This window comes from Cyprinodon variegatus, unplaced genomic scaffold (assembly GCF_000732505.1).
Source record: "Cyprinodon variegatus isolate N-32 unplaced genomic scaffold, C_variegatus-1.0 Scaffold220, whole genome shotgun sequence".
Classification (NCBI taxonomy): Eukaryota; Metazoa; Chordata; class Actinopteri; order Cyprinodontiformes; family Cyprinodontidae; genus Cyprinodon; species Cyprinodon variegatus.
The window spans coordinates 293826-316408 of record NW_015150673.1 but is presented as its reverse complement, the minus strand read 5'-3'; the positions used below and the strand labels follow the sequence as shown (position 1 = coordinate 316408).

The following is a 22583-nucleotide window of genomic DNA, read 5'->3' as shown; positions in this document are numbered from 1 at the left end:
AGGACTGTGACTTGTAGGGGAAATGAATGACAAGAATCCACCATGATGCTTCTTTGCTGCAGACTCTCCATTTATACATGCAGAATGAACCGCTCTCTGTTCTTTAATCAATAAACATGATCCTTAGTGTTTCCGGGAATGTCCAGATACAATTACATAGGGGGTCCTGTTAGATGCCAATAAGACCTTCATGATGTGTAGTGACTGAGGACTGATCAGCAGGCTTTCTTTGGGACTGGATCATGGAAAGATGTGTTCTGCAGCAACCTGGGGTCTCATGTTAGAATAAGAATTAATTTAATTAGATCATATAAAGTAAAATGCATTGCTGTTAACTGGACAGACTCTGATGATATTACCTGCCATATAACTGCAGTTTGTTGATCTTTTATTGGTGTAGTTAATAAATCAGTGTTAGTGACCTGATAAAGTAAAAGTCGACAACATCCCATCTTCATTTCTGTTCACACTAAATAAAAACAGAGTTTTTTTTTTAAATATAAAAAAACATGTCTTTGATTGCCTGTCTGCTGAAAGCCAATAACAAAAACAAAATATATTGCATCATTCTATGCAATATTCCTTTGCTTTTATACATTTTCTGCAGATAAGGATGAGCCTGTGTTGACCAGATGGTGCGGAGCAGTTTTCTCACATTTTTTCAAAAACCTCTATTTGCATTTAAAAAAAAACAAAATCCCCAAATGTAAATTTTTTTCTTCAGCTGAGCTGAACGTAGTGAGATTTCTCCATTTCAACTGCACTCTCCATCTTTTTAATCGTGGGCTGTTTTCTGTATTCTGGAGATTTATATTCACTTCCCATCAGAAGGTGATTTTTACCGGCACAATAAAAAGACTCGATCTAAAGGATCTAAATGATCAACCAAAGATATGCTGTAGAGAGCTCAAAGAAAACACCAAGACATGAGGTTGTGTTACTTTACCACCAGCCAATAAAAACAGCATGGACCATTTCTCAGCAGTTGATCAAAAACCTGCAGCAGGACTAAATCTATTTGATTTACAGCGTCAGACCCCAGACACGCCTTCTACGTCTAATCTAAGGCAGCGCCACAGCAGATGCCAAAAACACCAAACTGAAATGTAGAGGTCAATCATCTTTAGTGTATTTCCCCATCCCAACATGGGTGGATTATTTTTCAGAGCTGAAGCAGCCATCTGCAGGTTAAGCTTCATTCATTTTTTAACATGTGCAAGTTTTTTAGCAGAACACATACAGTAAGTCTGTGTTTGGCTTATATACCATGTACATACCTAATTCAAAAAAGTAAAAAAAAAAATAATTCACTGGACTTTGTTTCCAAGTTTGAAGATGTTTTGCTTCCCATCCAGGAAGCTTTCTCAATTCAAAGAGAAGCGATGGGAAGCGAAAGGTCTTCAAACATGGAAACAAAGTCCAGTGGATTGTTTTTTTTAACATTTTTCGAATGACTATGACCTGGATGACTGAGAATCTTCACTAGCATATTTACATACCTAAGATCATCACACTCATTTTGATGTCAGAAAAAGATAATCCAAATAAACACAAATTACAGTTTTCAAATGATTATTTGGAAAGTTTTAATAGAAACGATACCCAAACAAAGCAGAATCTGTTAAAAATTGCCCTAGAAATCGATATTTGCCGCCACTGGGGATACAAACTGCAGTAAAGCATTTGTGATATCTAGCAATAACTCCTTTATATCATGTGCAAAAGCTTTTTAGAGCGGAAAAAGCTTTATAAGCAAGTAGTGTTTAATACGCATGAGGGAATTGCTTTGTTGGTAAGGTGCTACACATATATATCTCAGTCCGTTAGCTTCTTTAGCCATCCAGAAGGGAACCTGCTTAAGGACTTTATATCACTCTATTGCTGCATAGTCCAAAGACAACTGAGCTTGGGATCACAAACCGATAATTGGACATTCTTTAAGATTTTGTGGTGGAGAGAATTTAGAGTTCCAAGAATTTACGAGTTTCCGCGGTCCTGGAGAAGCACAGCACCCTCAGACCTTCACATCATCACCACTATGTTTGACTGCCAGTATGATGTTTTTTTGACAGAGGGTTATTTTTACATCACGTTTAACAGGATCCGCAACTTTCAAAAATGAATCATGCCTTGTCAGTCTACAAAACATTTTCTCAAAAGTTCTGAGGATCATCAAGATCAAGTTGTTTGCTAAATGTGAGACAGGTCTTTGTTTTCTCTCTGGTCTGCAGAGTTTTTTTTACCCAGAAACCCTCCAGTAAGTCCTGAACTCTGAACTGCTTTAGATGTTTTTGTTTTATGAACTCCTATCGATGCTTCTTTGGAGTTTTACATCAGTCCAGCCAATCTTGTGAAAGTTCTGCAGCTCCATGTTTACCCATTTGTAAATAACACCACTTGCTTTGAATAACGTGATTCTGGCATTTTATTTTCACCCTGGTTAAGAAAAAGTGTTAAATAAATATGTCAAAATATCAAAAAATAAAAACACATAAAGAGGAAATACTTCTTAAAAGCACTATATACTGTAGAAGGACATTTTCCATATAAAACATGCATCCTTAAGGTTAACACAGATTTTGCTAAACAAGTATTTTAAAGGGTTGATGTTTACTTTCTCTCCAGTTCAAATTTGGCAGCTATGTGCTTCCTATAAAAAAAAAAAAAAAAGCAGATTTTTTGACTTTCATTTATTTCTAAATCAACTCCAGACTCCTCACAGTACATTAATAATGATCGTAATCAAATCTACGCAGATTCAGCTCTTGTTCCCTACAGGGAACATGTTGTATATTGTGTATGCAGTGAGACGCTATCAGAGCAGAGTGTGTTTATGCATACAATTATACACTTTTAAATTATGATCGTTCTTTGTTTATTCCTTTGGATCTAGATTTCCACCACAAGTTCAACATTGCCAAGCCTAAACCCACTGTGGTTAACTCTTATGTTAGGATTTCTTAATCAAACCTAAACCATAACTACTCAATGATATACTTTTCATGAAGCTATGCACACATTTCCATATATAAATAAACAAACTCCAAAAGGAAGGACCTACTTGCTGCTGAGCTCGTCTATCGTAGTGGTCATCTCGTTGTGCAGCTGCTCATCAAACTTAGTCTTCTGGGATTTGATCCTGCAGCAGAGAGCACAGGACATAATTAGGAAGCAGCAGCCAGACATACTTTGAGGCAGACAGCCACATCCGAACAGAATGAAGGAAAACTAGATCTGCATTGAGGTCCATTTTGGAAACATTTTGGTTACTTCCAGTAAGAGCATTAGTGAGAAAATAGCAATCTAGTTTGTGTCTGTGAGAAAATTTAAAGCAGGGGGGAGGGGGAAATCAGGGTTCTGGATGCATGACGCAGTATGTTAATCTATCCCAAAGGAATGTGTTGTGTGTCTGCCATATTTTAAACTAGATCAGAAAGGAAACAATCTGCAGATCCTGATCAGAAACAAAAGCCCAAAAAGGTGATCAGGGTTAAAAGCAGAGAGTCAGTCCAGAGCACAGCTATGGTCATGTGCTGCCCTGGTAAAAAGAGTTAGCGATTAGACAGATGTAAAGAACAATTTAAAACTATATTGGTTAGTGTACGTAGGGTGAGGAAGCATATTTACAAAACAGTAGTTCTCATCCTGAGGATCAAATCACCACAGTTTAACAGGAACAGTGTAGGGACTTTGCATGGGACTTTTAAAAGCAAATATAAAGGTAAACCCCTTGAAGCAAAATATTAAAAAAGAGATGATATGAAGACCTTATAATGTGGCATCTCTTTTTTTTTTTTTTGTTTCAAAAAAGATCAGGGGGAAGTCTACATTTTATGAAGGGATGAAATAAGCCTGAAGGCTGAGAACTACTGCACTGATTGGGTCGAGGGCACGGTGGGTCATAAAAGCCCCACTCACTTATGGTTGCTGAGTGGAGGGTTGGACAAGGAGTATGGGTCTTCAAGCGACTCATCAAAGCTGGTGGGATCCAACAGTAAGACAAAAGTACAAATGTATTACAAGAGCGCAGCTAAAACACAAGGACATGTAGAAATAGAAATACCTAGATTGGCAAAACAAATGGCTTTAAAATGTTCACACTGCTGCCATGTAGAGTGCTTCGAAAAAGTATTCCTATCTCTTGAACTTTTTTACATTTTCAGTCATTTTCATTATAAAATAAACGAAGAAAAAAAAAGTTAATGCTCTGTAAAACTGAAAGAAGAGCATCTACAAGAAATTTTCAGATCTTTTCCAAGATTCTTCAATGAATTTTGCTTTGGAGTTTGACTGGCTCCATCTGGTTCAGAGGTTTTAGCTGCACATTTTGGGGTCATTTTCCCAAATGCTAAATATTCTGCAGCATCTTTCTAGCCTTTCATCCAGTACAGTCCTGTGTAGCACTAAACAGGGTTAGACTGGACAAATTTCACCAATAGCTCACTCTATCTGAACATAAAAGCCTTTGTGTTTAAATGATGTCCCATCAAGTGGTTTTACGCTTTGTTTTTACTCTATTTGTTAGTAGATATAAGCTGTTTGAATATTTACCCTAACAGGATCACATAACCGGAGGTACAATATTGCACAAACCCTCAATAAGAAAACTAGAAAGTAATGGAGCCCAGCAAGTCAGCATTTTTTAAGTGGAGGTGTAAAATGAAAGTCCAAGATCAAGTGATCAAGAGTGGAAAAGAACATTTTAACCAAGAGGGATAAGACATGAGTCGTGCTCTGAATACAACATAAACATTGGTGTTCACCGAAGCAGAAGTTATAGCCTCTGAAGTTGCCAAATTGACATGATTAAGCAGTACCATCATATAGAATAATGTCTGCTGATTACGGCCAGTGCAAATATTTTTGTAAGGCTCAAAAAAGACAAAGTAAAAACCATTATGAGCAGGTCTGGGTATAAATGATCAGAACCGATTCCAAGCTTTCAGTTTTCCCTGAGTCTCATTTTTTTTTTATTCCTAACTCAGTCCACCGACCGGAATTAAAAAAGCTGCCTAATATCAGGGGGGAAAAATCCACATGAATGTGTGTGCAACCATCTGTTTGTGATGCAGGATTAGAAATTGTGGCTTAAAGTTAAATAAAGAAATGACCAGTCGGCTACCTGGGACACTGGCGATGGGATTAAGTAATAGAAAGGACGGAGCATATACGGCCGACATGATTATCACTGCCAGAGTCAGAGTGAGAGGATTATCTTTGACGTGCTCCACTGGTGAAAAAAAAGAAAAAAATGAAATTGTCTAGAGAGCTGTTCAAAACAAAATTTCGTTTTGTATACAGTTGTGTATACAAAATTACAAAATAAATCTGTCTAAGTCTAAGTCTGGTGTCGTGCTAAGGAAGGTTCCCTGAGGGAATCTGTTCCTCCTCTAAATCTGCGCAGCTTCTGCAGGGAAAGCAAATCCATTATTATACTTTCTTCTTAAGTCCTAACAGATTCCCGCCTTATTTCCAACTCATTCTGGATAAAATGAAAAGCACTTTAATGTGAATCTGCAGAAGTATTGAATAATTCTTGGTATAACTTCGTCCATCGCTTGTTTTAATTCATTTGGCATCTGCGTCATATGATGAAGCTAACTAACTAAACAACCGAGTATGAAATTGCACTTTTCCTCCATCAGTAAATGTAAAGCGTCACTACTTTCACGTCTAGTTGAGTGTAAATGAGGAGTAGTTGAGGATATTAGCTCTTTTAGGATGGATTCCTGCTGCGCTGCTTTTTCCTCCGGCTCAGCCTACAGGTGCTGGTCATAAAATTAGAATATCATGAAAAAGTAGATTGATTTCAAGAATTAGATTAACAAGATAAAAAAATGCTCTTATGTAAATAAGTATCTGATGCATCAGAAACTGGATATGTGTAAACGTGTTTTAATGAGATTTAAAACAATAAAGCGCCATGTCAAAATGTAACTCTGTGAAAAGAAAATCAGTTCATAGGTTTGATATTAATGTACCAGTTAAAAATATCTAAGTGATAATTTATAGTAACATTTACACAAAGTTTGATGTCAAAGGAACTCCATCTCACTGAGAAGCCCCTGTAAGATTCATCGACCAGCTTCCCAGCCCATATTAGAGAAAAACCCTGCAAAAACCCCAAAGCATAATGCTGCCACCACCTTGTGTCATGGTTGCGATATTGTGTTTAGAACAATGTTTAGTATTAGACTTTCCTCCACAAAAATTTGAGTCAATAATATGAATAAAATGAAAACAAAAAAATAATAATACAGTTTGCTTTTATCGCGAAATATTTGGATTAGACAAGAAATTATTTTACATAGAACTGTATATTACTACTATTCCTTTTGGAAACGGTTTTGGTGGGTGAAGCATGTATAGCAGGACTTTATTTTCTTGCTGTAAGTTGCAGAATTAGACTAGAATCGATTCATCAGTACTAATTTCAAAGCAACAGGTTTAACCATATTAGTGGCAACGACAGTAGACTAAGCTTTATTTGTTGATTAAGTCTAAATAATACATCGGTTCAATCCCCTTTTGTAAAATCTTTTTAATAGTATCATTTCTGGATTATCATCCACCCTGCACTATTTAGATTTCCATTGTTGCCATAGAGTTTATATAATGGTGTAACCTGATTATATCCACTTCAGTCATTTCTTCTAACAATTAACACATTTAGAGCTGTAGTTGTATTCATTGCGCTTCGTGTGGGCAGGCCTCTAGATTTTAACAAGCTGGCTGTGAGGTTTAAATGAAAGATATAAGATGAGGAGAAGTGAATTGCATTTGTAAAAAAATTGGCAAACATCATCATCGCTACATTCATGTGGTAAAATTAGTCTTTGGTCACCTTAAAAACATAACGCATGCTAAACTGTGGATTTTGAAATGTAAATATATAATGGAAATGTGAAAAAAAGAGACTGATATGAGGAAAGCTTTATAATATGGAAGTATAACAGTGTAAAGGAAAGCAGTAAAAAGATGTCAGGCAGTTATTTACTGTGCCAAGACAACAGACAATCCATTAACCTACATCAACCTTCAGCCTCGTCTGATCCTTTCCAGGTAAAAACATTACTTAAAGTGAAGCTTGTTTAATAACTATAGAAAACAGATAGATTCCATTTTAATGCAGTTTTCAAAGTTGTTTCTTTATTTTTGTAAATAATACCGATGGTATCACTATTTCTTTATTAGGCAGATGAAAGTCTGTAAAATACAGAGAAAACATGTTTATCCTGCATATCTTATTCTAATGAAAAACATAAAAATCTTGTTAAATGAGTTATAGTTAAGTTTTTGGCTCTTCTTTAAATGATTAAACATAAATAAATGTTGAGAGGGATCATAGATGTAAAGTTTCAGGTTATGACTCCCTAAATGTTCCATTCTGAATGACATTTCACCACATTAAAACAAACTTTAATGTGTTGTATTACAGTTTTTTTATTATGGACAATTTAAAAAGGGGGTATATTTTTATACTAGATAGAAAATAACACCTGATAGTTTAAATTTTAAACATTTTGCACACCATTATATTCAGCTCTCCTGACTCACTGCTTTGTATTGTGTTGCAATTGCAGCTGCAGATCTTTTAGTTTTTGTCTACCAGCGTTGTGCTGCAGAAAATGAAATGTTTGTGCTCTTTTTCTTCCTCTGGTCTGCAATAAGCTGTAGTGTTTCAAGGGTAAACATTCCTACTAAAGAAGACTGAAGGCTGATATTGAAACAAGGGGTGCTTCAAAAATGATTTTGATAAAAAAAAAAAAAAAAAAAAGTTAATCACAGCCTCAGTTTTTAAGTAAGAAATCTAGATTGTCAACAGGGATGTGTCCTCGTTTGAGAGCCACAATATATCTAATAATTTTCATTATTATTGAGATTATTGATATCTTTGTCACTTTGTGCAGAATCCTTTGATAAAGTTAATTCAATTTTAAGAAACAGAAATAGTTAAAGGCACAGTGAGTAGGATTCTGTGTGAAAAGTTCAATTTATATACAACTTTTCTTTCCATTTTATTACATATAACAAAGAGTTTTAAAACTGTTTAGCAGCAGATTTTCCTTACCTATCAGTGTTCTTGAAGCCTGTGGTTGGTCGTAAAGGAATGTCCTGAAAATAATAAGAAGATTTAATTTTTGGAATGATTCAGCTGTTTTCCCAAAAACCGTAAAAATAAAAATAAACAAATATCTGTTAAATATATGCTTATCCTAAATGGATAAATATGAGTGATATAACAGGAAAGGCATTGTGCTTCTTCTGATTACCTTGAATCGTGTCTTCCCAGTACCGATGTTGTCAGACGTAAAGCCTTCCCGGCTCTGCAGGTGGGCGAAAGGTTTAACGGCCCCCCAGGATTCAAGGTAACGGGTCATACGGACTGACGCCCTCATCTTCAGGCCATGATTTACGATGGGTCTGGTAGAGCGCTTGGTGTTCAGTGATGGATCCTTCGACTGCACAGAAAAATATTCACTAAGGCTATTTCATATTGAATTCAATATTAATATATTTTTTTATATATATATATATATATATATATATATATATATATATATATATATATATTATTTAAAACTCCTGATATTTGTTGATCTTTTTTGTGTATTTATAGATGATATAAGAATGTAAAAAAAGTCCCAGAATATATCAGTTAAGTGTGCACTTTAAGGAAAATGACAAAATTTTCAAGCACTTCAAAGATTACATTGATAAAACTGCAAAAATGTATTTGGATCTTTTGTTGTGATCAAACTAAAACGATTGCAGATTTTGTTGTTTAGAAAACACTCTTCAGCTCATTGAAAGGAAAACCAACCCCCCGAGCCTCATAACCAATGGATTTTAAAGAATAATATTTGTAGGCCTTACAAAGGCATCCATGAAATTAGATTTTTCACTTTCCGTCACATTAAAATTTTCTATGTATTTTCTAGGAACTTTGTGTGACATATTAACACTAATTAGTGCATAACTGTCAAAGAAAAGGACACTTATTTTTTGTTTTTTTACTTAAACTATCATGATCTTGGCGCTGGCTGGCTTAATTGCTCATTTCATTTAACGTTATGTATTCGGACCTTTGAGCCTGCCTGCCCCCTACTGATCTGCTTGCCTGACCTGTCTTTGGATTCTGCTGGATTCACTGTGGACTGAACCTGGATCTGCCTCTTGTCTTCGCCCTCTGGGTTATACTGACTTCCTCTGTCATCTGCTCAGATCTGACCTCCTGTCAGCTCTGTGTCCTTCAAGGCCTTGGTGTCTGGAGCTCTTTGTGTGGAAAGCAGTGCGTCTTGTCAGCTGACCGGCCGGTTCCAACCTCATTCTCAGAGTACGGACTGAACTCTAGCCCAGGTTAGTGACTCACGTGTTCAGATCATCCTCCATCAAGTTTTTGCAATCACTACCCTGTGTTTCTTCATACCAGAGTTTCCTGCCATAGACGCCCAAGCTGCATCTGCTGCAGATCCGCAAATGACCATTGTTTTAATAAAAGCTTTGAAGTTATCCCACTGTACTTCTTGCCCTCTGTTCTGAGTCATTACATAAACATCTTAAATTTTAGGATTTTTCTGATTTTAATCTGTATGATTCCTATTACTGTTTTTGTTTTACTGTTTCCTTTTATAAGTACTACTGAGCCTACTTGGCAGTAAACATACCCTTGGATCGATGACTAGGTATGTCTGGATATTGAGTTCACTTAGGTAAGGGTCTCTGAGGTGGCCGTTGCCCTCTTCAACTTCATAGGCCTTGTTGAGGTGCTTTAGAGTTGCCTCTGTGATATGGACACGGCTGAAAAGAAAAAAAAAAACAGTAGGGCATCTTTTTAGGTCACTTAGTTTGATTAATCCCTTTTCTTATCAGGCCACAATGTAATACAATCTGAAAACAAATCCTATTCATATGAATTTCATTGTAATACCATTTTTCCGAACTGTCAGAGGCTTTTGTTTTTGAGGCAGTTAGAGAAGGTGCAGTATTTATACCATGCATTATTGTATCTACGACTAGGGCTGCAACTAACGGTTATTTTAAAAATCGATGAATCGGCCGATTATTTTTTAGATTAATCGATGAATCGGACAAAAATATTTTTTATATTAACCTCTTTATTCCAAAATAAACATTTTAGACAGAACAAACAAGCACACAAGTACAGGTTGCTCATTAACTGTCCTGGTGCAATATGAAAAATAAATGTTTGTGTTAAAACTACGCAAACTTACATGAGAAATGTAGTTGTACATCCACAAAATATAGGTTACTTTGTTTCATAAAGCGCAAAAAAAGACATTTTTGTTTTTAAAAGCCCCTAAGGGGTTCAAACAATAGGCCCCCCCATTTCAACAAATGAGTTTTTTTAGACTAGAAGAGTTCTGCCTTTTAAGACAGGAAAGTATAGCAGTTAAAGTTGCTACTTGAGAAAATACTGAACCATAGAGATAAAAATAGCCCTGTGATTCAAATTATAAATTGTATTTGGAATAAAAATGAGAGAACTAGGGGTGCTAAAAAACACATCCTCCAAAGACATATATTTACATGGGAATGTGGCAGATAATTAATTGACATATTACTGATCTTGCTGGATTTTATTCTGCTTTACTTCCATAAATTGCAGGATCTTCTTTACTTTATCTTTGCCAGAAGATTTAAACTTCAAAAGCCTTGCCCTCATAATTTGCAAGTTAATTTATTTATAAAGGCTATTTTAATTATTGTGATCAATTTGGCCGTCAATCCCGGCGGATGCGCGCTTCATTTGCAGTCTGGACGCTGAAACATCCTGCGGCTCTGACTGCAGCGCTGAGAGGGACTCATGCGGGAGAACGGGGTTGGGATGGGGGAGGCGCCCCACGGCAGCAGCTGCCGCTGGAGGACAAGATTAGGAACGATACATGCTTTCACGTAAGAGTCTCCAAAAGCCGCCAGTGACACCTTAAAAAGTCGCCAGATTTGTCGCTAGTCGCTTTTTTGAAAAATAGTCGCTGGAGGGGTCTGAAAAGTCGCTAAATATAGCTACAAAGTAGCTGAGTTGGCAACACTGCACCTGCAGCGCTGGTTCGCTCTGCCGTAATTTTTTTCTTCCCCCGTTTCAGTCAAGTGGATGTGATGATGCCGGCGGCGGATGACGCATTAATCGCGCGACACAACTAATCGATGATGAAATTCGTTGCCAACGCTTTTAAAAGTCGATTTTTATCGATTTTATCGATTTGTTGTTGCAGCCCTATCTACGACTAAACTCAACATACCTGCATCATTCAGAACGCAAATACAAATCAGATCAATATCATTTGTGAATAGGACACTGCGCAGAACACATGAAAATATTAATCGTACATCCACTTTTTTGAGATTTGTAAAAATAAGCAGATGAAAGACAAAAGCATGCTTTGATGCATGAATGGGGATTATCTTTTTTATTTCCATTTATGTTGGATTTCAAACTACTGTTTCTATAAAAGAGCCTGCAGATGCTATTTTTAAATGTTAATGTCTGTGGTTTACTAAACTACAGTTAAGTCTGAATTGACAGTTCAAACCTTAAAAAAAAACAGATATTCAGTATTGGCCTGATTAGATCGTCTCTGGGGTAAAAATAAAAAATGAGCATAGGTAAGTTCCTCTAAGATGAATAAATACCAAATAATTCACTATTTGTAGATTTGAAAGCAGAAGTACTTACCCTGGGAGGCCTCCTGACTCCATATGATTGGCCAGGGTAACATCATGTGACCATACATCAAACTGCCACTTTCTGAGGCCGATCACACCGCAGAGCACATTGCCTGAGTGAACACCCACTCTCATGTTGATATCTACTCCAGTGGCTTCCCGTACCTGCCTAGAGGAGATTTCCAGTTAACTCAAATGCTCAGTATTACTACGGTATATGATTACCTGCAAACATCTACGAAGCAACAATAACAAAGGCGTTAATGTTCGATTTCCATTAATGTGCATATATTTGAGGATATTTATGTTCTGCAAGTAAGAATAGTGATTCTGGCTGCATAATTTATGCTTTTTAGGATTTAATTGTAAGGTCTTTTATGGCAGATACTGAATTAACAATGGTGCAATATTTCAATCTTTTTTTGTCGGTGTTGCAGGTAGGATTTTTATTTTTTCACACTAACAAGCAAATTACTATTTCAAGAAAAGCAAAATATTCAATAACATATTGATATTTACAGTTTACACGATGCATCTAATTACAGTAATTCTTTTTTTATTCTGATTTTGTTACATGGAGTAAAACACACAATTTTAAACAAGCTCTGATAAATTAAACACTATTTCCAAGTTTTATTATCTTATGTCTTTTTGACATTCTTCTCTTTCTAGAATAACACTGAAAATATTACAGGATGGTATTAGTAGCTTTATCTGATCTGTCTTGTTTCTCTTTGCAGAGGAAAATGTGCAGCTGCCTTCTTTCAGTCAGCTGATGACAGTGTGCATCCAGAGGTGGGGTTGGGGCTGGAAAATGAAACAATTTGGAAAATGCTGCAAGTTTTAAATTTGTAGCCTTTAAAAAGATTAAACCACCTAAATGTCTTATTTAGGCTTATATGGATAAGACAATGTTAATTAGCAAGTATTCATGTTTATATGTTTCACAGATGAAATATGATGGCTGGTAAACTCACTTGATGGCTTCACACATGTCCAGCCCCATTTTAACACAGTTCTTTGCATGTTTTGGCAGTGATACTGGCAGGCCCGACACACAGTAGTAGCAGTCTCCCAGGATCTTAATTCTCATGCATTCATTTTCCTGTAAATATTAAAAGAAATTTATCATAAAACCTCATTATGAAATCAAATGACATGTTTTTCAACAATGGATCGACCTGCTAACAATTAGCACTTGGATCCCTTCCAACTTGCAAAACAAGCTGGGTCTAATCCCAACTGGTGAGCTTGGCCTCTGTCCTCCCAAGGCTGCGTGTCTGGTGACACCATCACGTTGGGTTAGCGTTGATGATGTCACCAGTGCGACAGAAATCGGGAATGTAAAATATAGAGAGTAACATGTAAGGAAGCCAGGGCTTAGTAAGTGTGTCCTATACCTATTCGAATCTTTCTCACCAGAGCTGCGCCATGTTTAACGAATGTAAACAGATTCGTTTTGGCTTATTAGATCAGATGCGACTGGCGCGGATTGTTGACGTCCATACGTCACGCTCAAAGGTATCATGTAAATTAGCGTGTCAACTCGGGTCTGGTGTTCCCACAGCATGCCGATCGATTTTAGCACGGGTTGCTTTCCAATACGTTTGACCCAGGTAGACAAGCGTCAGTGCAGCCTTTCCCACTGCCACTAAAAGCCGGTTGTTCCTGGGTTTAAACAGGTATTTCAGCCATTGGGAATGGGGTATGAGATAAGAAATTCACGTAAGTTTTTGGAGGTTTTAAGTCCAAACCTAAAACTCCAAAGTACAGCCGTTACCCTGCAGTTCTGCTGCAGTTTTACATGCAAAATACTGCAGATAATCCTGTTTTTCATGCAGTGTTGAGTATAAACATGGCATTAAGAACGTACAGAAATCCTCTGTGAAAAACATTTCTTTCTTTACAGATGCTGTTTGGCTGGACCCACATTTTCCATTATGACGGTCTAAATAAGAGTATTTCCTGTCCCAAACTTAATTTACAGCAATAATTAGACTGCATTAGCTAGGAGCTACAATGCTTTAAAGCTTGAGCCAACTAATTGTGGTTTAAAAGCATTGACATTCAAGCTAAGAGTTTAACTCTTTAAAGGAATTTGTAGTCAGAATGAATATAACATCCATTTTTGCTCACCTTGGCAATTTGGTCGAACTTGCCAAACAGTTCATTGAGCATAATTACAAGCTCTTTAGGAGAACAGTCGCTGGCCAAACGAGTGAAGCCAACAATGTCTGCATACAGGATACTGAAAAGGAAAGAAAAAACAAAACAAAAGTAAAATAATTGTTTACCTTTTTACATTTACAAAATCATTTATCTGCTCATAAATGTATGTTTTAAGTTTTATTGCAAACTAAGTTAATAGACGAAATAAAACATCAGTCATAGTTGAGAATTGGGAGAAAAAGGACACAAGGTTTTAAAAATGACAAGTTTAGGCCTAATCAAAGTATTTCAAACACAGCCCCCTGATTGAAGAAGGTGGTTTACTTTTAGTTACTGGATAAATAATCTTTCTAAAAGAGATGTAACAGTGTTAGCAATCAAATTAAACCATTGCCTGGGATTTGGAAGGGCTGATTCTCATCCACTTCCCACTCGGCTGCGAACAGGTGTTACTTTTGTTTCCCACATGGACGTTAAGGTCCCCCAGCAGAACAAGGGAATCCCCTATCCCTCCCTAGCTGGGAGGACGACCCAAATAAACACTGGAGGAACTATGTCTCTAAGCTGGCCTGGAAGCACCTCTGGCTAACCTTAACGAGCTGGAGTACGTGTCTGATGAGAGGGCAATCTGGCAGTCTCTACTTAGACTGACGATGAGATGGGAGGAATAAAACCACCATGATCCACTGTAAGCAGTACAGCTTGTGACTCTTGGTAAGTAGTGGCAGATACAAACCCCTGGCGCACTCTCCCATTAACCTCGAAATAACCTGCTTGGTGATTCATTTAAAAGACTGTCTGCCCCAGTACTGAGTAATAGACTTAACAAAAACCTTAGAGGGAAAGTGAAATTATTTTGACCATTCGATTATCTAAATATAGTGAAAATCAACGTTAATGCTGTTAATGCATCTGGCCCCAATGGGAATTATTAGCTTGCTAACTTAAAATAAAAAAAATAAATAAAAAAAACTCAACAGAATTGTATTCTTTCCTCATAGTGTATCATCAACTGAAATGCAATCCATATTTCCTTTAATAATATAAGCACTGTTGTATGTATTGTGCTGAGTGAACTAAAGATGCAATAAAAACTCCCCATATGGTGGATGATTACAGCTACTCTTGAACCTGCTGGAAATGACCCTATGCTGTTATGTAGAGAACCACAGATGCTGCGCAGTCTTGAGTCTCTCTACACCCTGACTAAAAATGGCCAGGTGCTTTATGAGTCTGCCGACACAGCTAATCACAGCTCTGACCAGGGTAATTACTGGGAGAGAGTAAGGTATCCAGTCTGTCAGTCAACACCCTTTTACTGTAGCCTTAAATGAACAGAAAAAAACATGGGAACTACTTGTCCAGGGAAGACCTAAAGAAAATCAACTGTATACCCCTGACTTTTTTTATGTATTTTGTTTTTATCTGATGAAAATTCAGATGGAAAGGTGTTAAAAACTCTACAAAGGCTCTTTTGAATGACTGGTAAGACACCTGTCAAAGTTCACTTCAAATTACCCTAATATCTGTCAGCACTTATTAAATTATAAAATCCTCAAGCTGCAAATAAGTATCTGAGTCTCTACCTCAAAAGCAGGGATAATCATCTTAAGTTTTGTATGAACTTCATTGAGAAAACTGTTTATAGGTGCTCTTTTCTGCTTTTGCAAGCTCTATATTTATAGTTTTGTGACACATCACTAACATACAATTCTTTACCATTTAATAGTCTATTGCTCAACAAATTAAATGAGAATGTAAAATAACAAGAATTAAAGTCATCAGTGGATATATAAATAAAAGAACAGATTTTAGTGTGTTTGTGGTCATACCTGACATTCTCATGTCTCTTGACATAAAGGCTGTGAAAGTTGTTGTCCTTCACAAGTCGCTGCTGCTCGTCTTTATCTTTACAGTCTTGTAACCGCTCCATTATTGCCAGTTTCATCTTCATGGAGATATAAACAGGAAGCACAGACTGCAGCAGGTTTTCCTACACACACACACACACATTTACACACATAAAGAGAAGATCTGTTAAATAACTGTAATCAAGGAAGCATGCAATGCCTATTTAACTGGTGTGCTCAATCCCTATTGATGAATGCTCCAGACCAAATAGAAAAAAAATACTTAGAAAAAAAAGAACATTGTTTCTGCACCTTTCTGCCATACTTTTCCCATTCACTGAACTTTCTAATGACATGCGATATACATATAAACATATTCTATATATATATATTTACCCAATATTAAAACATGATTTTTATTCTCTAGAAAAGATATTGGCATCATACTTTTAATGTGAATAGAAACTAGAAAACTGTTTATAGTTCATTGGTCTAATGATGCAGAATTTTTTAAAGAGACAACTTCTCATGATATGAGTAACCTCTTGTTATGTCATTAGGAATGAATTGAGTTATATGCTCTCACTACAAGGGATGAATCCAGGCTTATGAGATTTAATCTGCAAAATCCCTTCAGATGAGCAATAACTGTGATGACATTTGTAACGTTTGATGTGCAATGAAGTGAATGTGAGAGAATAAACATTACATTCTTCTTTTGTATAATTAAAAAAAAAAATTCATTTGTGTCTTTGTTTCAAAGAATTCAGACTTTGCTGTTATCTTTAAAGTGACACTAAATAGTTGAGACAGGTTTCAGGCAGTTTTTCAAACTTGCTCCTTTATACAGATTTTCTCTCAAGTCCTTGTATCTGACCCTCCCAACACAGAGTTCAGTTTGTGCTTGAAAATGTGAGGAGGACAAAGGAAAAGTTTGTATCTTATAACTTAAAACAATAAATGTTGAATATTTTTACATTTATAATAAAATATAGTTCTATTAATTTTAATAGATGTAAGAAACATTGCAATTTTCATATTTACTAATAGAAATCCTGCCACTTTATTAACGTTTGGCACCTCTGGCTTTCCACATCTGCTGCAGTTGATCATTATTACTTACATTATTATTATACTTCTGTTTGTGACATGTTTACATTTGATCACAAAATATGATGGTCAAAATATGTTTAAACAGCACTGTATTTTTCTACAGTAGGATTGTTTATTAATTCACTCCCATTGCTGCACCTGCCTGATCCTGATGTTGGAGCGGTGGACTGATAATCATGTCAGCAAACTAGAAACAGCGCAGCCTCTTAATGATACCTGTGGCAGCTGTCCTAAATATAACTTCTTTGGGCAAAGATACAGTCCTGGTTGCAGGTCCAATGAAATGTGACATTAACAGTAAAAACTGTATTTGAAGATTGTTTTTTATTTGATCAAATAGCCTTTCAGACAATGCGGTGAACAAGCATGTGGAGGGCAGGTAAGGTACAAGCTCAAACAACAAAAAATATTCAATTCAAGCTTATTTTATATTTAAATAGATGATAATTAATTTAAACTAAGTATAATTTAATTCTATTCTTTTCATATGTAACTATTTTTTAACGTCAAATAAGGATCTTTTTCAAAGGACCTCTATGAAGTCCAAACAAGTCCTCGCAGATGCATCTAATTAAGGGTGTTACAGGATGATATACTTTGACAGGGATTAGTTAGTAGTAATGAAACTAAAGTGAGGCCAAAGGATGGCTGCGAAAAGTTTCTGCAAAAAGAAGAAATATCCTAGCGATGGTAATTTACTGATGGGATATTTCATAATTCCCCCAAAGTGCTTGTTTTACTTCAGTTATATTTTCATAATATGCAAAAGGCCTTGCCGTATACCCACAGTTCTTCACTGAAGCGACCAAGAACACCGCTTGGTAAAGAAAAAATAAAATACACAGTCAGGTGTTGAATAATTGTAGCTTACATAAGCAGAACCTTCAAGGGCTTTAAAAAAATTACACAGGTATTCTCATGTAAAGCCGTCTAATTCCTGGATAAATGCAGCTATTCAGCTGAGTCTACAACATGCCATAAAGAGATATTTATAATGTCAAGCTTTTTGTTTTTACCAACCTGTTGTCTCTTCTCTATTTCAAGCTTTACCCGCATGCTTAGGCACCTCAGAGTGTCTTGGAAGGTCTGCCGTAGCGTTTTTTCCATAAGAACCTTATAAAACGCTCCAACTCCACAGCCACACAGAAACACCACAGCATTGGACACAAGCTGTACAAAGAGACACCGCAGTAAATAACAAAGTTATAACTAAAAAAGCTTTTATTCACATTACACATAAAAAACCATGCATGTTAATTAGTTTACACATAGCCCTCTATGAAGTCTAGAAACGTAGAACATGCTGCACATCTTTATATGCAGGTGCATCACAGTAAATCAGGATATTATTTAATTTATGAGTAACTTGATTCAGAAAGTATAAGTCACTAACAACCTTCACAAGGAGGGAAGGCAACATAATGTTGTGTGTGTGATTGAAAATGGAAAATTTGTAAAGAAATACATTTTCTGTTGTTGCACTTGAATACCTAGAAAATCAGTATAATTAACGGGGAGAATCTATTTGGTATTAAACATCAGGCGGGTTTCCTCTGTGTAATTGTCTCTGTAAATGTAATGCTAATACTTGAGCTAGGCTAAAATGTATTTTTTAACTGGTTTAGCCCTATAATGCCAAATGTATCGTATTTGATACATACGGTTTCTGAAATGTTTTGCATCTGACACCTTGTACATAATTTATTGGTAAAAACATTGCTCAAAATCCTATTGTACACAACTGATATACCTGATAACAGCCAGTAGAAGACTACACAAAAAATAATCTTGACTTATCGCATAGTAATAAATTATTAATATCAAAAATGTATTTCTGTTTTTTCTTTTTACATATTTTGTTAAAAGGGCAAATAAGGAATTCAAACCAAAAAAAAGTAATTTTCTGTTTTGTTTTATTCTTGGATCTGGCTTTAAAGGGCTAACTACATTGCATTCTAAAATGCTTGAAGAAATGTATTTTGTCCTTTTATTAAAGAATTAAACATTTAAAATAAATCAGCCTGTTTGTAGTGATCCTATATAGGGCAACAGTGGCATTGGATCGAAGGGCAGATGATATCGAAGGTTTGATGGTTCAGTTGGCTTAAAGTGTTGTTGTGTCCTTGGGCAAGACACTACACCTGAATTGCCAACTGATGGTAACCAGATACAGAGCTAGATTGGTCTCAGTTTTCATAAATAGACATATGTGATTTAAATGCACAGGACATGTTACTCACACACACAGTACAAGATCCACACATGCATGGCACAAGATTCTCCAAAGTATTTCTGGTCCATATAAAATAATAAATTAATTTACAAAGTACCAGTTCTCTTTAAACCTAACTGCATTTATGTGTGGATTTTTGAGACTCTTCTTACTTTCCTCCACACACAAATGCATTTTCTTTAATAGGGAATGGTTTGCAACCAATCACAAAGCTCCCTCTTAAAAGCCAATCAAACGAAACTACTCCACGTGGGATACCTTGACCCCAGATTCCACATCCTCCGTTACCCCTGCGCCCTGCTCACATCATGTGGAGTACTTGTCTGTGATGTTAATCAATGAGAACTGTTCCAGATCCACTGCTACTCCTCCGCACATGACCGTCTACGTACTGTACGTCTTCTTGTCGTTCACCATTGAAATACGGAGCCAAGCTATTTTTTGCTCCGCTCTGGTCCCGTGGAAGTCGGCCAGGTCAAGATCCGCAATTGCAATCACACCAAACAGGAAAAAGAACGTAGAGAGGATCCGGTTTTTCACATTAAAATGTGGTAACAGATCGGTAACTACAAATTAGAGCATAATTCTTATATATTCTCAAAAACTAATTTTTTGTTTGTTTAAATTATTGGATGCAAATTATTGGTACTTCAACATACTAGGGAGCAGATTTGTCTTCTCGATCAAAATATTTATTTTATACTTAGAGGCTTAAAAGGTTCATCAAATCCCATCACAACAAATTTCAAGAGTGATTCTCACAATTTCAACAGAAACCTCTTAACGCATGTATGTCTGAAGAGAGTTTGGAGGTAGAGATCAAACCAATTTTGAATGATTATTCCTATTACAAAGACCCAGAACGAAAAGAACATTTTTGGACAGAAACGTGTAGTTGATGCTGATGGTGAGATTTAACTATGTTGTATTACATTAAGTGTTCATTACCGCAGGTTTTTCTTCCTATGAATTAAATAATAACATAGCGTATGCTCTCCTGCAGCTCCAAGAAAGTCGGAGCAGAGCAAGACGCAAGGAACCGCAGAGACTGTAGGCTTTGCTTTGCACAGGCGGTCTGGAATAGAGTAGGACGCTGATGGAAGATCTGCGATCTGGGGGTAAGTCATCCCAGATTCTTGTGATTGGCTTATACAAGGAAGCTTTGTGATTGGTGGCAAACCATGCCCTGTTTACAAAAATGCATTTGTGTATTGGGGCACGTCAGGGCAGTCTCAGAAATCCACACACAAATGCAGTTTAGTTTAAAGACCTCTGGTACTTTTTAATTTCATTTAAAAAAAATGTATGGATCAGAAATACTTTGGTGGATCTTGTGCTGTGTGTGGATCTTGTCCTGTGCATGTATGAATCACATATGTGCCTTTGTGAAAAGCTCCATAGTCAGAGGGACCGGTGGCGCCAGCGGACAGCAGCCCCGCTTCTGTCATTGAGCCCCAGGACAGCTGTGGCTACAATGTAGTTTTCTATCATCAGTGTGTGAGTGAATAGATGAATGACACAGCACCAATTGTTTTTACCTGGTAGGCAAGGTACTCTGGTGGGTTCTCTGCAGTTGCTAAATGCAGTGTGAGGGCTAGAATGTGAGACAAGGAGGTGATGACGCTGAGCACCACAGCGTGCCACAGCTGGAATGGTAGCATGGTATAAACTGTGAAGATGATAAAGAGGAAGAAAGGCACCTGGATTCGAAAAGAAGAAAAAAAAATATCAGTGCTTTTAGCACAAATATACATGTTAGTTTCATTCCATATGCAGGAGTTTTAGCTGTTGAAGGCAGCAGCTCAAAGTTTAGCCCCTTTGAACGCTGCTGAAAAGTGAGCTACCTGGTCCCAAGGTAAGACATCGTAGCTGAAGATGAAGGTGTATCCAAGGGTTAGGTGTGTGATCCAGATAACCAGGCCCAGCCAAACCCTCCATCGTTGCGAGAGAATCTCTGTGCACACCAGCAGAAACACAACTACGAACACAAACAGGCTGCTGCCCACCACACTCACAAAGGGACGATTTCCATCCGTACTCTATAGCAACAACAGGAGAGAAAAACACAAACATGTCTCATACCATATGATAATCAACTTTAATCATGTTTATTCCTTAATGTGCAAGCCATACGGGCTGCACAGTGGGGCAGTGGGTAGCACAGCTGCCTTGCAGCAAGAGGGTCGATTCCCAGCACAGGGTCTTTCTGCATGGAGTTTGCATGTTCTCCCTGAGCATGCGTGGGTTCTCTCAGGGTACTCCGGCTCTCTCTCACAGTCCAAAAACATAAATGATAAGTTAATTGGCTTCTCTAAATTCTCCCTAGGTGTGAGAGTATGTGTAAATGGTTGTTTGTCATGTGTCTCTGTATTGCCCTGAGATGGACTAGCAACCTGTCCAGGGTGTACTGCACCTCTCGCCTACTTATAGCTGGAGATAGGCACCAGTACCCATCCCGACCCCAGAAGGGATAAGCCTGACGGAAAATAGATGGATGGATGGATGGATGGGTGCAAGCCATAAAATTTCATACCATAAATCACAACGCAAAAATAAAATAATAAATAGAACCTAAAGAATTGAAGCCTTAGCAAATAGTTGCCTATCTGTCTATCAATCATTGGCATCAGACTCTCATGAGGTGATAACGTGTGTTTTTATATAATTATTTCCAAACAGCCAAATGTGTCTTTCTGTCTTGTACCTGTATCCATCTGAGTGGCAGTGTGTAGCAACAGCCACAACGTCCTCAAAACATCTGGAAAAACTTACTCTAGCATTTTTCTACATTTTAAACCAAAGAAGCACCGTTATGGGAAATTTGATTGATTTTCAAACTGTTACTTTTGTAACTTTCAGCAAACCCTGAAAAGCATGAGCCGGTTCATGTCTACTGCACTGTGAAGAAAATTTCATTTGGCTCTTAGAACTTGTTGTAATCTGATTCCAAAGACATTTAGAAACTACTACTGACACAGCTGGATTTGCACAGGCTGGGCCACATTACCATCACAAACTCCAGGTTTTGGGGATTTTAAGTGACAGAACGCGACTTGTGTTGGCACCAAACTCCAGACGTCATTAGGTGAGAGGCCTGGTACTGGCGGGACAGGTCAGCATTGAAACAAGCAAAGATCTATAAATGCTGATGCACCCATGGAGGAATTAAGTGTTTCTCCACGTAATGTGAAAATGTCTAAGTTTGACTGGAAGCTAAGGTGAGAACAGGAGAGAAAACAAGTTAAATAAATAAGTTCTCTGCTGTGGGACTAAAACAGAAAGATCTCTGAGCAGAGAAGGCCACTGCTGCATTGTATATTGAGCCTGTTGGTTACCATGGCAGCACTGGAAAAGGACATTTCACAACTAAACCCCTTCAGCTCGCACTACTTAATGAAAATTGTTTTTTGGCAAAGAAATTTTTTGGCTTTTTTTGCACCAGTAAAACAAGGCAAAATCAGTGGGACATGGACATTTCTGTTGTTTAACACAGAAAGAAAAACTGAATTTAAAGTTGCCATAAATAAAAT

General features: G+C 37.0%; 1 protein-coding gene across 4 annotated transcripts in view; it reads right to left on the bottom strand.

Moving 5' to 3' along the window:
* adcy7 (adenylate cyclase 7) overlaps nucleotides 1-22583 on the bottom strand; it is a 77715-nt gene that overhangs the window by 13407 nt on the left and 41725 nt on the right. For 3 of the 4 annotated variants that reach the window (XM_015380711.1, XM_015380712.1, XM_015380715.1), the window contains 12 exons: nucleotides 20898-21092; nucleotides 20592-20753; nucleotides 17841-17990; nucleotides 15690-15850; nucleotides 13825-13936; nucleotides 12666-12793; nucleotides 11699-11857; nucleotides 9669-9801; nucleotides 8274-8462; nucleotides 8072-8115; nucleotides 3919-3978; nucleotides 3062-3139 (listed from right to left, as the gene is read on the bottom strand). In XM_015380711.1, the coding sequence (XP_015236197.1) occupies nucleotides 3062-3139; nucleotides 3919-3978; nucleotides 8072-8115; nucleotides 8274-8462; nucleotides 9669-9801; nucleotides 11699-11857; nucleotides 12666-12793; nucleotides 13825-13936; nucleotides 15690-15850; nucleotides 17841-17990; nucleotides 20592-20753; nucleotides 20898-21092 (1571 nt within the window). The remainder of the gene's footprint in view (nucleotides 1-3061; nucleotides 3140-3918; nucleotides 3979-8071; nucleotides 8116-8273; nucleotides 8463-9668; nucleotides 9802-11698; nucleotides 11858-12665; nucleotides 12794-13824; nucleotides 13937-15689; nucleotides 15851-17840; nucleotides 17991-20591; nucleotides 20754-20897; nucleotides 21093-22583) is intronic. The other variant, XM_015380714.1, reaches the window with a different exon arrangement.